General features: G+C 27.3%; 3 protein-coding genes across 5 annotated transcripts; 1 reads left to right on the forward strand and 2 right to left on the reverse strand.

Annotated features, from left to right (window-relative positions):
- Positions 1 to 1,281: 1,281 nt before the first annotated feature.
- On the reverse strand, positions 1,282 to 4,713 carry LOC118071581 (uncharacterized). Of its 2 annotated transcripts, none has more exons than XM_035090777.1 (9): positions 4,327 to 4,713; positions 3,354 to 3,420; positions 3,125 to 3,263; positions 2,863 to 3,005; positions 2,664 to 2,787; positions 2,409 to 2,555; positions 2,061 to 2,290; positions 1,565 to 1,926; positions 1,282 to 1,486 (listed from the first exon to the last, which is right to left on the reverse strand). In XM_035090777.1, exons 2-9 carry the CDS (start codon positions 3,388 to 3,390, stop codon positions 1,331 to 1,333), a joined length of 1,338 nt encoding a protein of 445 aa, XP_034946668.1. In that variant the 5' UTR covers positions 3,391 to 3,420; positions 4,327 to 4,713; the 3' UTR covers positions 1,282 to 1,330. The 2 variants fall into 2 exon arrangements, with proteins under 2 accessions (XP_034946668.1, XP_034946669.1); XM_035090778.1 differs by having other exon boundaries at positions 1,565 to 1,908; positions 4,327 to 4,709.
- Positions 4,714 to 6,054: 1,341 nt separating this feature from the next.
- RpL32 (Ribosomal protein L32) lies at positions 6,055 to 7,134 on the reverse strand. The gene is made up of 4 exons (XM_035090779.1): positions 7,018 to 7,134; positions 6,715 to 6,834; positions 6,359 to 6,511; positions 6,055 to 6,268 (listed from the first exon to the last, which is right to left on the reverse strand). The coding sequence occupies exons 2-4, from the start codon at positions 6,805 to 6,807 to the stop codon at positions 6,110 to 6,112; spliced, it is 405 nt and encodes a 134-aa protein (XP_034946670.1). The 5' UTR covers positions 6,808 to 6,834; positions 7,018 to 7,134; the 3' UTR covers positions 6,055 to 6,109.
- A 337-nt stretch (positions 7,135 to 7,471) lies between these two features.
- On the forward strand, positions 7,472 to 13,037 carry LOC118071580 (transcription initiation factor TFIID subunit 4-like). 2 transcript variants are annotated; one of them, XM_035090774.1, is made up of 10 exons: positions 7,472 to 8,963; positions 9,039 to 9,299; positions 10,293 to 10,397; positions 10,536 to 10,868; positions 10,953 to 11,099; positions 11,181 to 11,446; positions 11,532 to 11,698; positions 11,780 to 11,910; positions 12,117 to 12,299; positions 12,422 to 13,037. In XM_035090774.1, exons 1-10 carry the CDS (start codon positions 8,004 to 8,006, stop codon positions 12,692 to 12,694), a joined length of 2,826 nt encoding a protein of 941 aa, XP_034946665.1. In that variant the 5' UTR covers positions 7,472 to 8,003; the 3' UTR covers positions 12,695 to 13,037. The 2 variants fall into 2 exon arrangements, with proteins under 2 accessions (XP_034946665.1, XP_034946666.1); XM_035090775.1 differs by having other exon boundaries at positions 7,474 to 8,963; positions 9,039 to 9,236.
- The last annotated feature ends 498 nt before the right edge of the window (positions 13,038 to 13,535 follow it).

Genomic DNA, 13,535 nt, shown 5'->3' on the forward strand with positions numbered 1-13,535 from the left:
TCTTTATGATTATTCTCGATAATTAAAAATAATGGTTTTTTTAATATTCAAGTTATAGTTGACTTGAAAGTATAAATTTCCAATGATATCTAAAATTTGTTTATAATTGTAATTAATAAATTGTTTTTTTTTTGTAGATTTTAGAAACAATAGCTCGCTAACTACATGCGTCTAGTTAACCCGACATAAGATATTAAATTAAGTAAAAAATGTTATGAACTAAAAGTATTTATGTAGATTTATTGAATGGAAAAGGCAAATGTTATATTAAATTCACTGTATTATAAATACAATGTTTTTCCAATAGAATATTTTTACATTAAAAAATATATAAATTAACTAACAAGTGCGATACTTAGATATTGAAAGATTAATTAATGAACTTAAATTTAAAAAAAAAATAAAACATAAAGCCAATTGAATAAGAGGCAGTTACTCAATGAATAAATAGTTGAACCATTTTTGAATTAAGCAAAAAAAATTGTCATGTATAGAAAAGTATATGTATATTATTTATTTAATGACCTATCGAAAAAGTAGACGAAATAAATTAACTGTAATTACTTCTATTAATATTATTATTGTACATAGAACAATAAAAAAATTATTACATTATTATGTTTATCATTTTTTTTTTAAATTGACAAAACAATGATTTATATTTATATTTTTTACAACAAAACAAAATGCTACAAACAATGCATATAATTATAATTTCAATAAAGAAATCAAAGAATATGAATTTTTAATGATTATTAAATGTGATTTTTATTAAGTTTTTAATAGACTAGACGATAAAGCTTTATCATTTTATTATTCTTATTGCTATTATTTAAATTCTATTTTTTCTATAATATTTTCGTTTAATAATATTACATAATTATATACACTGTCATGTACAATGTTTGATAAATTTATATCGGATGGATGTACTTTATAATCATTTGAATTATACAATTATTTCAATTAAATAAACTATCATAAAAGTTTTTATTAAATTGATAATAATTATTCGAATGTTATAAAATAAATACTATCGTAATGAGTATTAATAAAATACGAATAGAAAATTCTTAACTTAAATATTACAATTATTTTCAAAAAAATTTTTAAATAATTGTAATTACAATTATTAGTGAAAATAAGTAATAAATTCATTCCATACTTGATATTAGGAATATAGTGATAGAAATCTTTTACGACTTATTATTAAATTAAATAATATATATATAGTTTTCAATTAATTTCTTATATTTATTTAATTTACGATTATAATTACTGATTGATCTATATAATTCGATGTTTAATAAAAATAAATAATTACGTAGTTTTAAAAAAGATAAAAAAAAATAGTTATTAATATTATTAAAGTTAAATTAGATTTTAAATATAATTGGCCATTTTTTAGCCCTTGTTGGTTTGGTTCATCAATATTATTTCCTCCAAAACTTCCTGCTGCTGGATACCAAGATTCTGTCACTGATTCCTGATTAAATAGATACAAAGATATAGATAAGGTAATTAATAATATTTTTAAAAATAGTTAAATAAATTTAATACTTACATCTAATGATGCATCATAAACACTGGTAGCCCAAGCAGGAATTTCTGTAGTTACTTTAGAAGTTGCTGTAGTCCAAGAGATTCCTCTTCCATAATTAGGAGATCTTTGTGTAACAACAACACCTGGTTCTTCAATATTAGATGCAGCAAGTGTTGTTGCTATTGTCTCTTTTACATTTTCTTCTTCTTTGACATTTTCTTCATCTTTACTTTCTTTATTTTCTTTCATTTCAGGATGTTCAGTTGTTTGCGTAGTAACAGCTTGAGTAATTTCTGAAGTTGAATGATGAACAATGTCCATTGTAACTAACGTTGGCATTACACGATTATCGAGTTCATAGTTCTCTACAAGATAATATACCACTTTTTATGAGTATTAATTATTCAATTCATTTTAAAAGAAATTAAAAATGATTGAAAAAAAACTATTTATCACATTGAAAATAGATTTATTTATTAAAATAATAATAATAATTAAATCAATAGTTGTAACTTACTTGGTAATGCACTTAAAGATCTTCCGGTACTTCTGTATGATGGACTGTTCATTGCGTTCGTACTAGCCCCATAAAAATTACTGACTTGACCTGTATGACTATCAGGAGATAGAGTACGATGATAAGGACGACGATTGCTTCCACGGCTATTTGTTACTTCTGAGAACGAACTTGCTTCTAACGTAGCTGAATTCCCTGTAACTGTGTTATAACAATCTCCATTGTTCGGACTAAAAAAGAAAAAAATCAAATCAATTGTTATTACAGTTACTATTGATTATCATTTATTATTTAATAACATCTAAATTGATATCCTAATATTATTTAAATTAAATTTTATATACTAACATATAATGTTGACACTGTTCTTGAAGAAAGCTCAATGCCCGATCTAAAATTTGACGTGAAAAACGTGAAGCAGCACCGTCTATTTGACCTCTATCACATCTTTTTTTTGTTTCAGTAATTACACAAGATCTAAAATGATGATGTAAACTGAAAAATACCAAATACAGTTATTTTGTCAATTTTAAATAATTATGTATAATTAATAATAATTGTATTACTTTTATAATTATAATTAGAAAATGTATAATTACTAACCAACAGAGGCTTGCACGTGCCATGTCTCCTTTCGACACCTCTTCAACAAGAGCTGAATACTCATTTCCACAATGTTGAGGATCAGTTACTGTAGCTTTTAAACAACTAGCATATTGCAAATATTCTAAAAAACATGATGATAATTATTATAATTAATATCCGATCAATCAAATTAATTTCATAACAGTTATTATAGTACCTGTTTGATATGTTGAAACGGAGCACATTTGATGTACAGAGGCTATTGGCGCCTCTACCGCTGCGTTAAATTGATCCCTTCGTTGCTTTGAAAAGCATCGATCGATGTAACGTTTTATACAATCTACAAAACCTGACCAAGATCTGTAAATAAATTAAATATTAATGCTAATTAATCATTGTTAAATTTATATCATCTTCATGAATAGAATTATATTTATTTACAATTATCTGTACTATTAATATATAATGAAATAATTTACCTGCAAACTGTATCAATGTCTTTCAAGTTATCAGGAAATATAAGATGAGGATCTTTCAATAAAGGGTCTGCTAATGTAACACACTTTTGATGATCTTCTTTACTACAACCCGCAGTAAAGGCAATATTAATTAATTCACCTATTAAAAAAAAAAAATATTATTATTACATATATAAAAGGAATAAGATAAATAAACATGAAAAAAAAATTGAATATTAAAAATAATTACTTGTCATTAATATAAAAAAAAATACTTTTGACTTCATGATTCAGGTGTAATTTGTTCACAACAATATCTGAAAAAAAAATAAAACCAATTTAGTAATTATGAAAAGTTTAAATGAATATTTTTGGCTTGTTAATGTCACAAGGTTAAATAAATATTTGATTGAAGAAAAAGCTTATAGCTTTTACTTCACTATTGAGTCATCCATGACATTAGGGTAAACTTTTAACTATTTAGCAATGTCAAAGTCAAGAGTTGAAATTAGAAATATTTTGTTAAGTCAATTATTTTAAATATATTGAATACATACTGACTGATCTGAGAAAGTATAAAAACCAAGTTTATATTAAAAATTATATATTTGAAATACGACATAAGTAGTAATCAATGTTGATCCCTATGTAGGGATATACAGTAAAAAAAAAATGTAACAATAACCACACCTGACTGTGTCTATACGTGATCACTGAACCATAAGAGTAAACTATAAAATACTTGATCCTTTATTTCATTCAATTACTTTCCAATTAAAATATTTTTTTTTTCTTTCTATTATTCAAGTGAAGAAATTAATTTTTTTTAAATTCTATTGTTATTTTGTTGATTGTGTTATAGGTCAAATCGATTAGTTTGGTCATTTATTATTGCTTACATTAGAGCATAAAATAATTGCAGGGTAAACTAAAATAAACCAATGGAACCTTGACTGAAATTTCCCTGATTTATGTAGTGATTCTTATATTTGATAATTATACCTTTGTGCAAAATGTACTTTAATGAAAAATAAATAAACAAAGAGGACGACAATTAGATAATTGTTTATAAAATTTTCCCTCTTTTGTTATGCAATGACATTCTTTATAAAGTAAATAAAAAAAAAAATTATCCAACACGTGAAAATAATTAAATTTTATAAACAAATGAATTCTAAAATATATTAATTATTATTACCATCAAATCATACAAATATCCTTACCGAATTTTCTGGCATTTAAAGATTGTATTCAATCCAATAACTCTTGAAGAAACATTAAAATAAATTAATTAAATTTATTATTTAATTTAATTGAATATTTATATTGATTATAATAGTTTGAATAATCAATGAAATCAATGTAGGAAAAGCAATAATTTACACTGTAGTTTTTAATTAAAATTGTAAATAGTCAATTGAAATAAATGTAACTCTCAACGATCCTTCTGTGTTGAGTCACAGTGAAGAACTGGCCAACGGTCAACGGATTTACACACCACGAAACGTTGAATTTAAGCAGTAAAAGTATCGTCCAGTTACTACCCTTCCTATCGAATAACATAGTTTTCCTAGGTGTTTAATGTCCAGAAATTACTGCTTGTCATTATTGATTTTATAAACAGATCATTTGTCTCGTTAAAAAAAAATTACTTCAAGTATACTACATAATTTGTTATTTATTATTTCAAAAGTATTTGCAAACTATTATTATAATAATAATTATCTAATTGTTAAATGAAAATATAATTTTTATGATTTACTTATATAATAAGAATTAGGTTATTTTTTTTTATTGTCATATTTTTTGTTTCTATGTCTTGGTAAAAATTAGCAATAATTGGTATTCTTTAATTTAAAAAAAAAAAAAGTTTGATTGTCCTCAATTATAGTTAGTTTTAAATGAGATCAATTAGAAAGTTTTCTAGTTATGCTGTATAAGCATTCGTCGTAACATGATTGCTATGAGTAAAAACCAATCCGTAATAACATTTAATTAGATTGGAGTATGGATAAGAGTTAACTGGTATTACTATTAATCAGGGATTTGTTTAATAAATTGTAATGTAAAGCAATAGCTCATCCGGTCATTGAAATCTCTGAATTTGAGTATACGCATGAGGTCGTAGTGATAATATTGTCACATTACGCAGAGAGTTTTTAATACAATGTACTAGCGTGATGGGAAATGCTAATGATTTTGGGAAGTGATTTTGCTGGATGATTGTCAGAATAGCAACGCTCTGTTGATTATGCTATTGAGGACATTTTTCCAATGAAAACATTCTCGTTTATTCTATAACTCTATTGCAATCACTATGAATATTGTTATTATTATTATTATTATGTTCAATATATTTATTTATATTGTCAAGTTTAAGTTATGGAAATTAATTTTTTCTGTTTTGTCATTTAAAGTAATTTTAAGTGTTTAGAAGATAGACACTTTTTATTACTGAATTTTAGAATTTAAAGTAATTGGTGAATTTATATTCAAATATTTGAAACAATGTCTGCATGGCTTTTGAACAAAATTGTGTTACAACCGCTTGTAGTGAGTCAAGACAGTCAAGAAAGGTCGATAATCTTTCTCTCTTAGGTCAGCTAGTGCTTGACACGCAAACCGATAAGACTACAAGATCTATGTGTACTATTATTTTCTTATTATAATTCTTAACAGTTTTATTTTTGTAATGTTTTTCATTTAAAAATAGGTCAAAAAATATTTAAAGCATTATTATAAACGCAAATTCATTCTTTCTTACAACTTTTGTAACAATAGTCAAGTTGTTACTAGGTGTTTTCATGTAATTATCAGTTCTTAAACTCATTTTACTAGCCATGTTATTGACGGTATGATAAAAAAAAATTCTTTTTACAACATGCAACCAAGCTCTAATACAAGTTTTTATGAAACATTTTTAAGTGAAAGAAAATGAGTCAATACGAAGATTATTTTTGTATTCTTTTTTTTTTATTTTATTGTTTATAGTATAAATAATTGGGTTTATTCGTTTTCTTCAGAACGGAGACGTGCATTAGCGTTGGTTACACGAATTGAAAGTTGCTGAGCACGTTCAACAATTGCCTTACGTTTTTTACTACTCACTGCGTGAGCAATTTCTGCACAAAACTTTCGATTTTGCATCATAAGAACTTCAAGTTCCTGTAAAATTAGAGAGAAGAAAAAATTTAGTTTATGAAAAATTTCTTTTCCATCAATTCATACAAAATTAATTTTTAGTTCCATAATTACCTTTACATTGTGAACGAGAACTTTACGAAATCCTGTGGGAAGCATGTGACGTGTTTTTTTATTGCTTCCATAACCAATGTTTGGCATCAGATATTGTCCCTTGAACCTTCTACGAACTCTGTTATCGATACCTTTAGGTTTTCGCCAATTTCTCTGTAAGATTGAAAAAATTAACATCCAATTCAAAGATCATTTCTAATTTTTTGTTATTTACATGTTAATTTTAATTATTTTGAAAAAGAGTTTAATTGTTCAAGTGTAAACAATCAACAGAAAATTAAAATGTACATGTTTTTAAAGAAATGTTGGATAGTCATTAGGTATTTATATTTGAAGTATGAACAAAAAATTGTTACCTTAAGTTTATCATAACGATCACTTTGATGTCTAATAAACTTCTTTGTCCTTTTTTTGACAATAGTGGGTCTGTACACCGGCCTGATTGCCATATTGGGACTTTAATAACAGCAACTGTACTGTAAAAACAATGATCAACAATTATAATTAAATAAATAAAACATCTGTAATTAATTATAATTTATTATCAATATTGTTGAATATTAGTATTTCTAAATTTTTTGTATATGATATAAGTCATTTTTTATCATTAAAAATTAAGATTAACAATAAAAAAATAGATTTTAATTGTCAATACGTACGGTCTCCAATACAACGAAATTTAGAAAGGTTAATTTCACGTCACGTGATTGACAATTGAGGTTAAGAAAACTAAACACGACAACTGCGCCGCTTCACAGGTGAGTACAGAACTAAATAATACTTCCTTCATCTCTCACGCCGTGTCGCTTTTTTCATACCAACATAATATACAGCTTTGGAAGTATAAAAAATTATAAAAAAATAAGTATCAATAATATAAATGGCAAATAATTAGAAAATATTTCGTTTATAATTATTTTATAATCCTGCAGTTTTATTTTCTCATGGGAGATATTGAATAGTAACGAAAATCCCTGAAATTAAAAAAAAAAAGTAACTAGAATATTACTTTGTTTTTAACCTTGTTTTATGTATATATATATTTCGGATTAAACGCGCCAAAAATAAATTATTATATGTGAAAATTTTAATGTTATAATACTAGTTTGAAAAAAATCAATTACACAAAGTACTAAATCTCAGATTCTACAACGATTTTACAAAGTTCTCATGTAATTGTGATTAAAAATAAAATACACGGTAAAGTAAGATTAATTAATGCAATATGTAGTTATGTTAAATTATTTTAAACATCGTGACAAGTTTGTGTAAGTTCAGTGTTATATTGATAGCCATATTAAAATGCAGAACGTTGTGTGAGTATGCGTACGTTATTTAAGAGAAAAAAGGTTACTTTCAATAAAAATCATGAGGCCTTATAACAGTTTCAAATATAAAGAAAAAATAACTAAATGGAATTTCGATTGAATACAAGAACAAATTTTCAAAAGAATTACTGAAATAATTTGTAAAATAATATAAAATAGATAGAAAATAATGATAAATAGATGATAATGGTCATCACGTCAGTGTTAAATCTTCACCTCATTAGACGTTAAAAGAAGAGGGGGAAGGCAAAGCACCATGGGAAGTATTTGCAATACGCGCCTGCGCAGTTTAGTTTACAGTTGGAGCTTGGAAGAAAATGGCGTCAGCTAAGTTTCTGGAGGAAGCTCTGAGCACGGACGTCGATGAATCCGCGGTAAACGCGATCGTGGGTTCGCTTGAGACGCAGTTGGTAACATCGACACCGGCGGCCTCGGGTCACCAGGCTATAACTGCGGTTGTAAGTCAACAAAATCATCAGTTAAATAGTGGTATTTCCAACGGAGGCACCATCCCCACAGCGATACAGAAACATGGGGTTGCCAACGGCGGCGGTACCACTTCCGTGAACAGTCTGATGACTCAAGAAGTAACCAAATCCATAGCCACGACGACACTTGTACCGGTCAACATTGTGACATCGAATGCAGTCACCTCTCAAGTCGTCGTTACAAGTCAACCACACATACAGGCGGGAGGTGGTATACCTGTGACTTCTTATATTAATCAAGGAGCTGCTAACCAATCTACGATTCCAAACTTGGCTAAGACTCACGAATCTGTCAAAATTATTTATCCAACCGCCGGCCAAGTAATTGCTACCACGGGTGTCGTTAATGTAAATACAAAGTTGTCTTTCCCCGCGCAAACTGTAGGTCAGTTAGCTAATGGAACTTTGGGAGTTTCATCTCAACCAGTACTTCAAACTACCTCCAATGTTACTAATGTTGGTTCTGTGACTCAAACAAGTGGACAGCAAGTGACGAGTGTTAATAAACCCACGGGAACTGCCCTTGTTATTAAAACCAGTGGAACACCTGGTGGTATGGTGTCTGTCCCAATGTCAGTTCCAGTTTCTGTTGCTGGCAATGTCGCCAATACAACACTTCAAGCAAAACCTGGTGTACAATCAACGATTGTACCTAGTAATGTACAAATTCTTAATGTTAATCCTATGAGACCCAGTACTCCTGTAGGTGGGCAGCAAGCGGGAAAACAAGTTGCTCCAAGGGTTTTAATTGGTCAACATTTAGTTGGAGCAAGACCGGGAGGACCAGGGGTGAGCTTTATTTATCAATTGCTATTTCTTTATTAATAATAATTAAAGTGTCTTAATGAAAATGTACTATTTTAGATTACTCTTCATGGTCTTCAACCGGGAGCTCAAGGACATTTAATAGTGAAAACAGAAAATGGTCACTATCAATTATTAAGGGTAGGACCAGCTCCAGTTGCTGCTCCTGGTAGTACTACAGTTAATCCAAATAATATAACTGGCAACGTTGTTGCTCCAGCTGCTGGAACAACTTTTCGTGTAGCCTCAGTACCAGCTGTAAGTAGGCTAAATGCACAGTTCACTGGTCCACCACTCGCCACCATACGAAAACCCATTCAGGTGACGCACTCTAATACCTTTTTCAAGACTCAGTGTATTTGCTCGTGTAGAGTTTTATTCGTTTTATACATTTTTTTTTATTCATCTTTTTTAAAATAATTTTCTCAACTTAGACATTTGTTTTTTTTTTTACGCTATTTGAATTTTTGACAATCGTAGGCAATGCACAAATTATTTATCTAAGGTGTAGCGAATAGCTTTATTGCATCGTGGAAAAATTTTATTTATTATTTTCAAAAGCTGTTTTTTTTTTATTTACAAAGAGAATGGCATGCCAATATGAACACAATTGTGATTATTAAAGTTTATTATCTATTAAAAATACTTGAGAGAGATCTCAATTTATTACTCATTTTTTATTTATAGTTGATTGTTTTTCTTTTTTTTTTTTTTCTTAATTGAATGAACATAAAATCTTTATGCATGAATTGGCTTTTTTACATTTTAGACAAAATATTTCTCGAGTACGTCAAATAATTTATATTAAATAATTAAAGAATTGATAGTTTATAATTTTTTTATAAATATTATTACAAAGACAAAGAATAATTATCTACGTGGGTCTTTATAAGGTTTGAGTGCGTCTGAAATTAATGGTTATTATTACAAATGATTTTGCATTTTTTCAAGTAATTATGAATAATATTAAATTGATCATGAAGAAAATAAATATTAACTTTCATCATTACATGCAAACAAGTTTTAAGGAATGATGGCAAAGCATGTTAATATATAATTTTTTAAAATATTTTATATAGCTAATTCTATTGTTTATATCTTTATATATCAGATAAATTTGATGAATATTGTTTTATATATTTTTGTTAATATTTAAAAAATTTATTTTAGCATAAATCTAAAAAAAATTTTGAATAAAATGTAGAATGTAGTTATCAGAATTGATTTTTTTGATTTTTAATTATTATCATAACTATACGTTGTTATTATTATTAATTTCACTTATTAATTTTTATTATTTCTTTATAAACTTAGACAGTAGCAACTACTGTTTCTACAACAACAGTGACACCATCACCAACAAGTACTGCAGCTACAACAACAGCTACTCCTCAAGCAACTTCTGTTTCGACAGCTCAAGTATGTACTAGACGAATATTTTTTGAATAAAAATAATAATTAAAAAAAGAAATTATATCATAGTTGAAAAAAATAGCTTATTGTGTTCTATAATATTATCAAAATTGTATTTGTAATAAATGTCAAACTCATTTACAGCGTCAAACTGCGGATAATACCAAAGAAAAGTGTCGTAAATTTTTAGCCAATTTGTTAGAGTTGTCTAGTCGAGAACCTAAGGCAGTGGAACGTAATGTTCGGACGTTAATTCAAGAACTTATTGATACAAAAGTTGAACCTGAAGAGTTTTGTGATAGACTTGAAAAATTATTGAATGCTTCACCACAACCATGTTTGATTGGATTTCTCAAAAAAAGTTTGCCTCTTCTACGGCAATCTCTTGTTACTCAAGAGTTAATTATCGATGGTATAAAACCGCCACCTGCAAATGTTGTATTTTCAATACAATCGGGTGTATCTCCAATTCTATCAGTAAGTTGAATTTATTTAGAAATAAATCATATGTATGTGTATTTATGAGTTGATTATATAATATTCTTTATATTTATATTATAGAATCAAATCAGACCAACAGTTGCAGTGGCAGCTTCAGCAGTTCCCACTGTTGTATCAAGTTCCTCAACACCAGTAAGAATTATGCCACCTCCGCCAACAACAACAACTATTTCTCCTCGAGCATCCCAAACTGTTCCACCAAGATTGGTAATAAATCATTTCCTTTTTTATTATATTATTTTATCTATTAATTGAATAGATTATATAAATCATTTTAATGTAAATTAGGTTCGACCTGTCACAACAATAGTTCGTACTCCAGTGGCACACACTGTCAAATCATCAGTTGCAGTAACAGGCATGAGGCCGTCTGCTCCAACTGTACAGAAATCACCCATTGTAGCTACTACTATTGTAAAAACTATTACCACTACCATGCAGGGAAAGACTCTTAACACCGCCACTACTGTTAATAAAACCATAGTGCCTTCTCTTGTATCTAAATCTACAACTAAAGAAAAAGAGAAAAAGACTTTTTCATCTGCAGGCTATACGTAATTATTATTCTTTATTTATTCTTGAATAACACTAAATTAATAATTATTATATTAATTATGAATTTTTTAAATTTTCCTATAGGGGAGATGATGATATTAATGATGTCGCGGCAATGGGAGGTGTCAATCTCGCCGAAGAATCGCAAAGGATTCTTGGTTCTACGGAGTTTGTTGGAACCCAAATAAGATCATGTAAAGATGAAATCTTCTTACATCTTGCACCACTTCAACAAAGAATTAAACAAATTGGTAAGAATATTAAATGTTTTTTTTTTTATACTACTATTCTCATGTATAATATATATTGAATAATTATTAAAATATTTTTAGTATCGAGTTATGGCTTAGAAGAACCTAATCATGAAGTTGCAGCATTAATATCCCATGCTACTCAGGAAAGGCTGAAAAATTTAGTCGAAAAGTTAGCAGTTATCGCTGAACATAGAATAGATCTTATAAAGGTAAATTTTTATATAATGTAAATCTTTAATAATTAATTTAATCAAATTAATAGATTGTGTAGTGTTAATAAAATTACAAGAAAATATCCAATTTTTATAAATCATATTAAAATTGTGAGGGGATAAATAGATGATAATTTACTCTTTATTTTGAATGAGATCATTATTTTAATATTGTTTTTTAATTAATTTTTCTTTTATTATAGGTAGATCCACGATACGAGGTAACTCAAGATGTAAGAAGTCAATTAAAATTTTTAGAAGAACTCGATAGAGCAGAACGTAGAAGACATGAGGAACAAGAACGTGAAATCCTTTTAAAAGCTGCTAAAAGTCGTGCAAAAACAGAGGATCCTGAACAAGCCAAATTGAAACAAAAAGCTAAAGAAGTAATTATTAAATACTTGAATAACTAATACTCAACTGATGAAAGATAAAAAAAATTCCTTGTTATTATTTATATATTTTTTGATAATATTTCATTCATTGATTGTAAATTATTAAAATTTAGATGCAACGAGCAGAAATGGAAGAATTGCGAACACGTGAAGCTAATTTGACAGCACTTCAAGCAATTGGTCCTCGAAAAAAACCGAGACTTGATACAACTTCCACAAATAATTCAGGAAATTCAAATTTAAACGCATCAGCATCTGGATTAAACCGACAAATACCATTAAGACCGAGATTAAAACGAGTAAATTTCAGGGATTTATTGTTTCTTTTAGAACAAGAGAAAGAGTTGTGTAGAAGTACAATGCTATATAAAGCGTATTTGAAGTGATGTTCTGGAAGGGGTAGGAACGCGAGTAACCTACCAGAATTAGCCTCGATGAACCTCCTCTACTATTACAATAATTACATTACATTGTACGTAATTATTTATCATTTATTGGTATGTACAGGATTGCTTGAAGTTAGCTTGATATTGTTAAAAAATATTCACCATCGGTTTCAATTGGTAATATGCTGGTAAACTTTCCATTATCGTGAATGACTGAGCATTTTTTAATGTAATATATGATAGATTGTTTTCCTTTCATAATATGAAAGAAAAAAATAGGTGAAAATAACAATAGATGAATTATGAGCAGATAATGTGAATTAAAAGAAGATTGTGAACTAAAGAATTATTTTTTAAGAGAAAAAAAATATTATTAAATTAAATAATTGTTTTATTGAAAATTAAAATAAAGAATTTTTAGTTGAAATCATTGTCATTCTTTGAAAGAGATTTTATAAAAATAAATATGAAATAATTAATTTCATTTTTTGACATATTCATAAATTTCAAATATTTACTGTGAAATTATATAATATTTAATAAATATATTTTATAAAAAAAAATATGTTTGTAATTAATTTTCAACGCAAAATCATCGTTATTATAAATAAAACTTTATTTTACATTTTCAATAAAATAATTTTTTTAGAAAATATTTTTTATTCTAACCCAATAAAAATGAAACGAATATTTAAAGTTTAACTATTGCGATGGTATTCGTCACTCTAATTATAAAAAAAATATTGAGATAATAAAATTATGACAAAAAAAAAAAGCTAATTATATTGAATTCTTATATATGTACGTATATATATATATACATTTGTATATATGTTATAAA

This window comes from Chelonus insularis, unplaced genomic scaffold (genome assembly GCF_013357705.1).
Source record: "Chelonus insularis isolate UGA/USDA-ARS -01 unplaced genomic scaffold, ASM1335770v1 contig_88_pilon, whole genome shotgun sequence".
NCBI classification, from domain to species: Eukaryota; Metazoa; Arthropoda; class Insecta; order Hymenoptera; family Braconidae; genus Chelonus; species Chelonus insularis.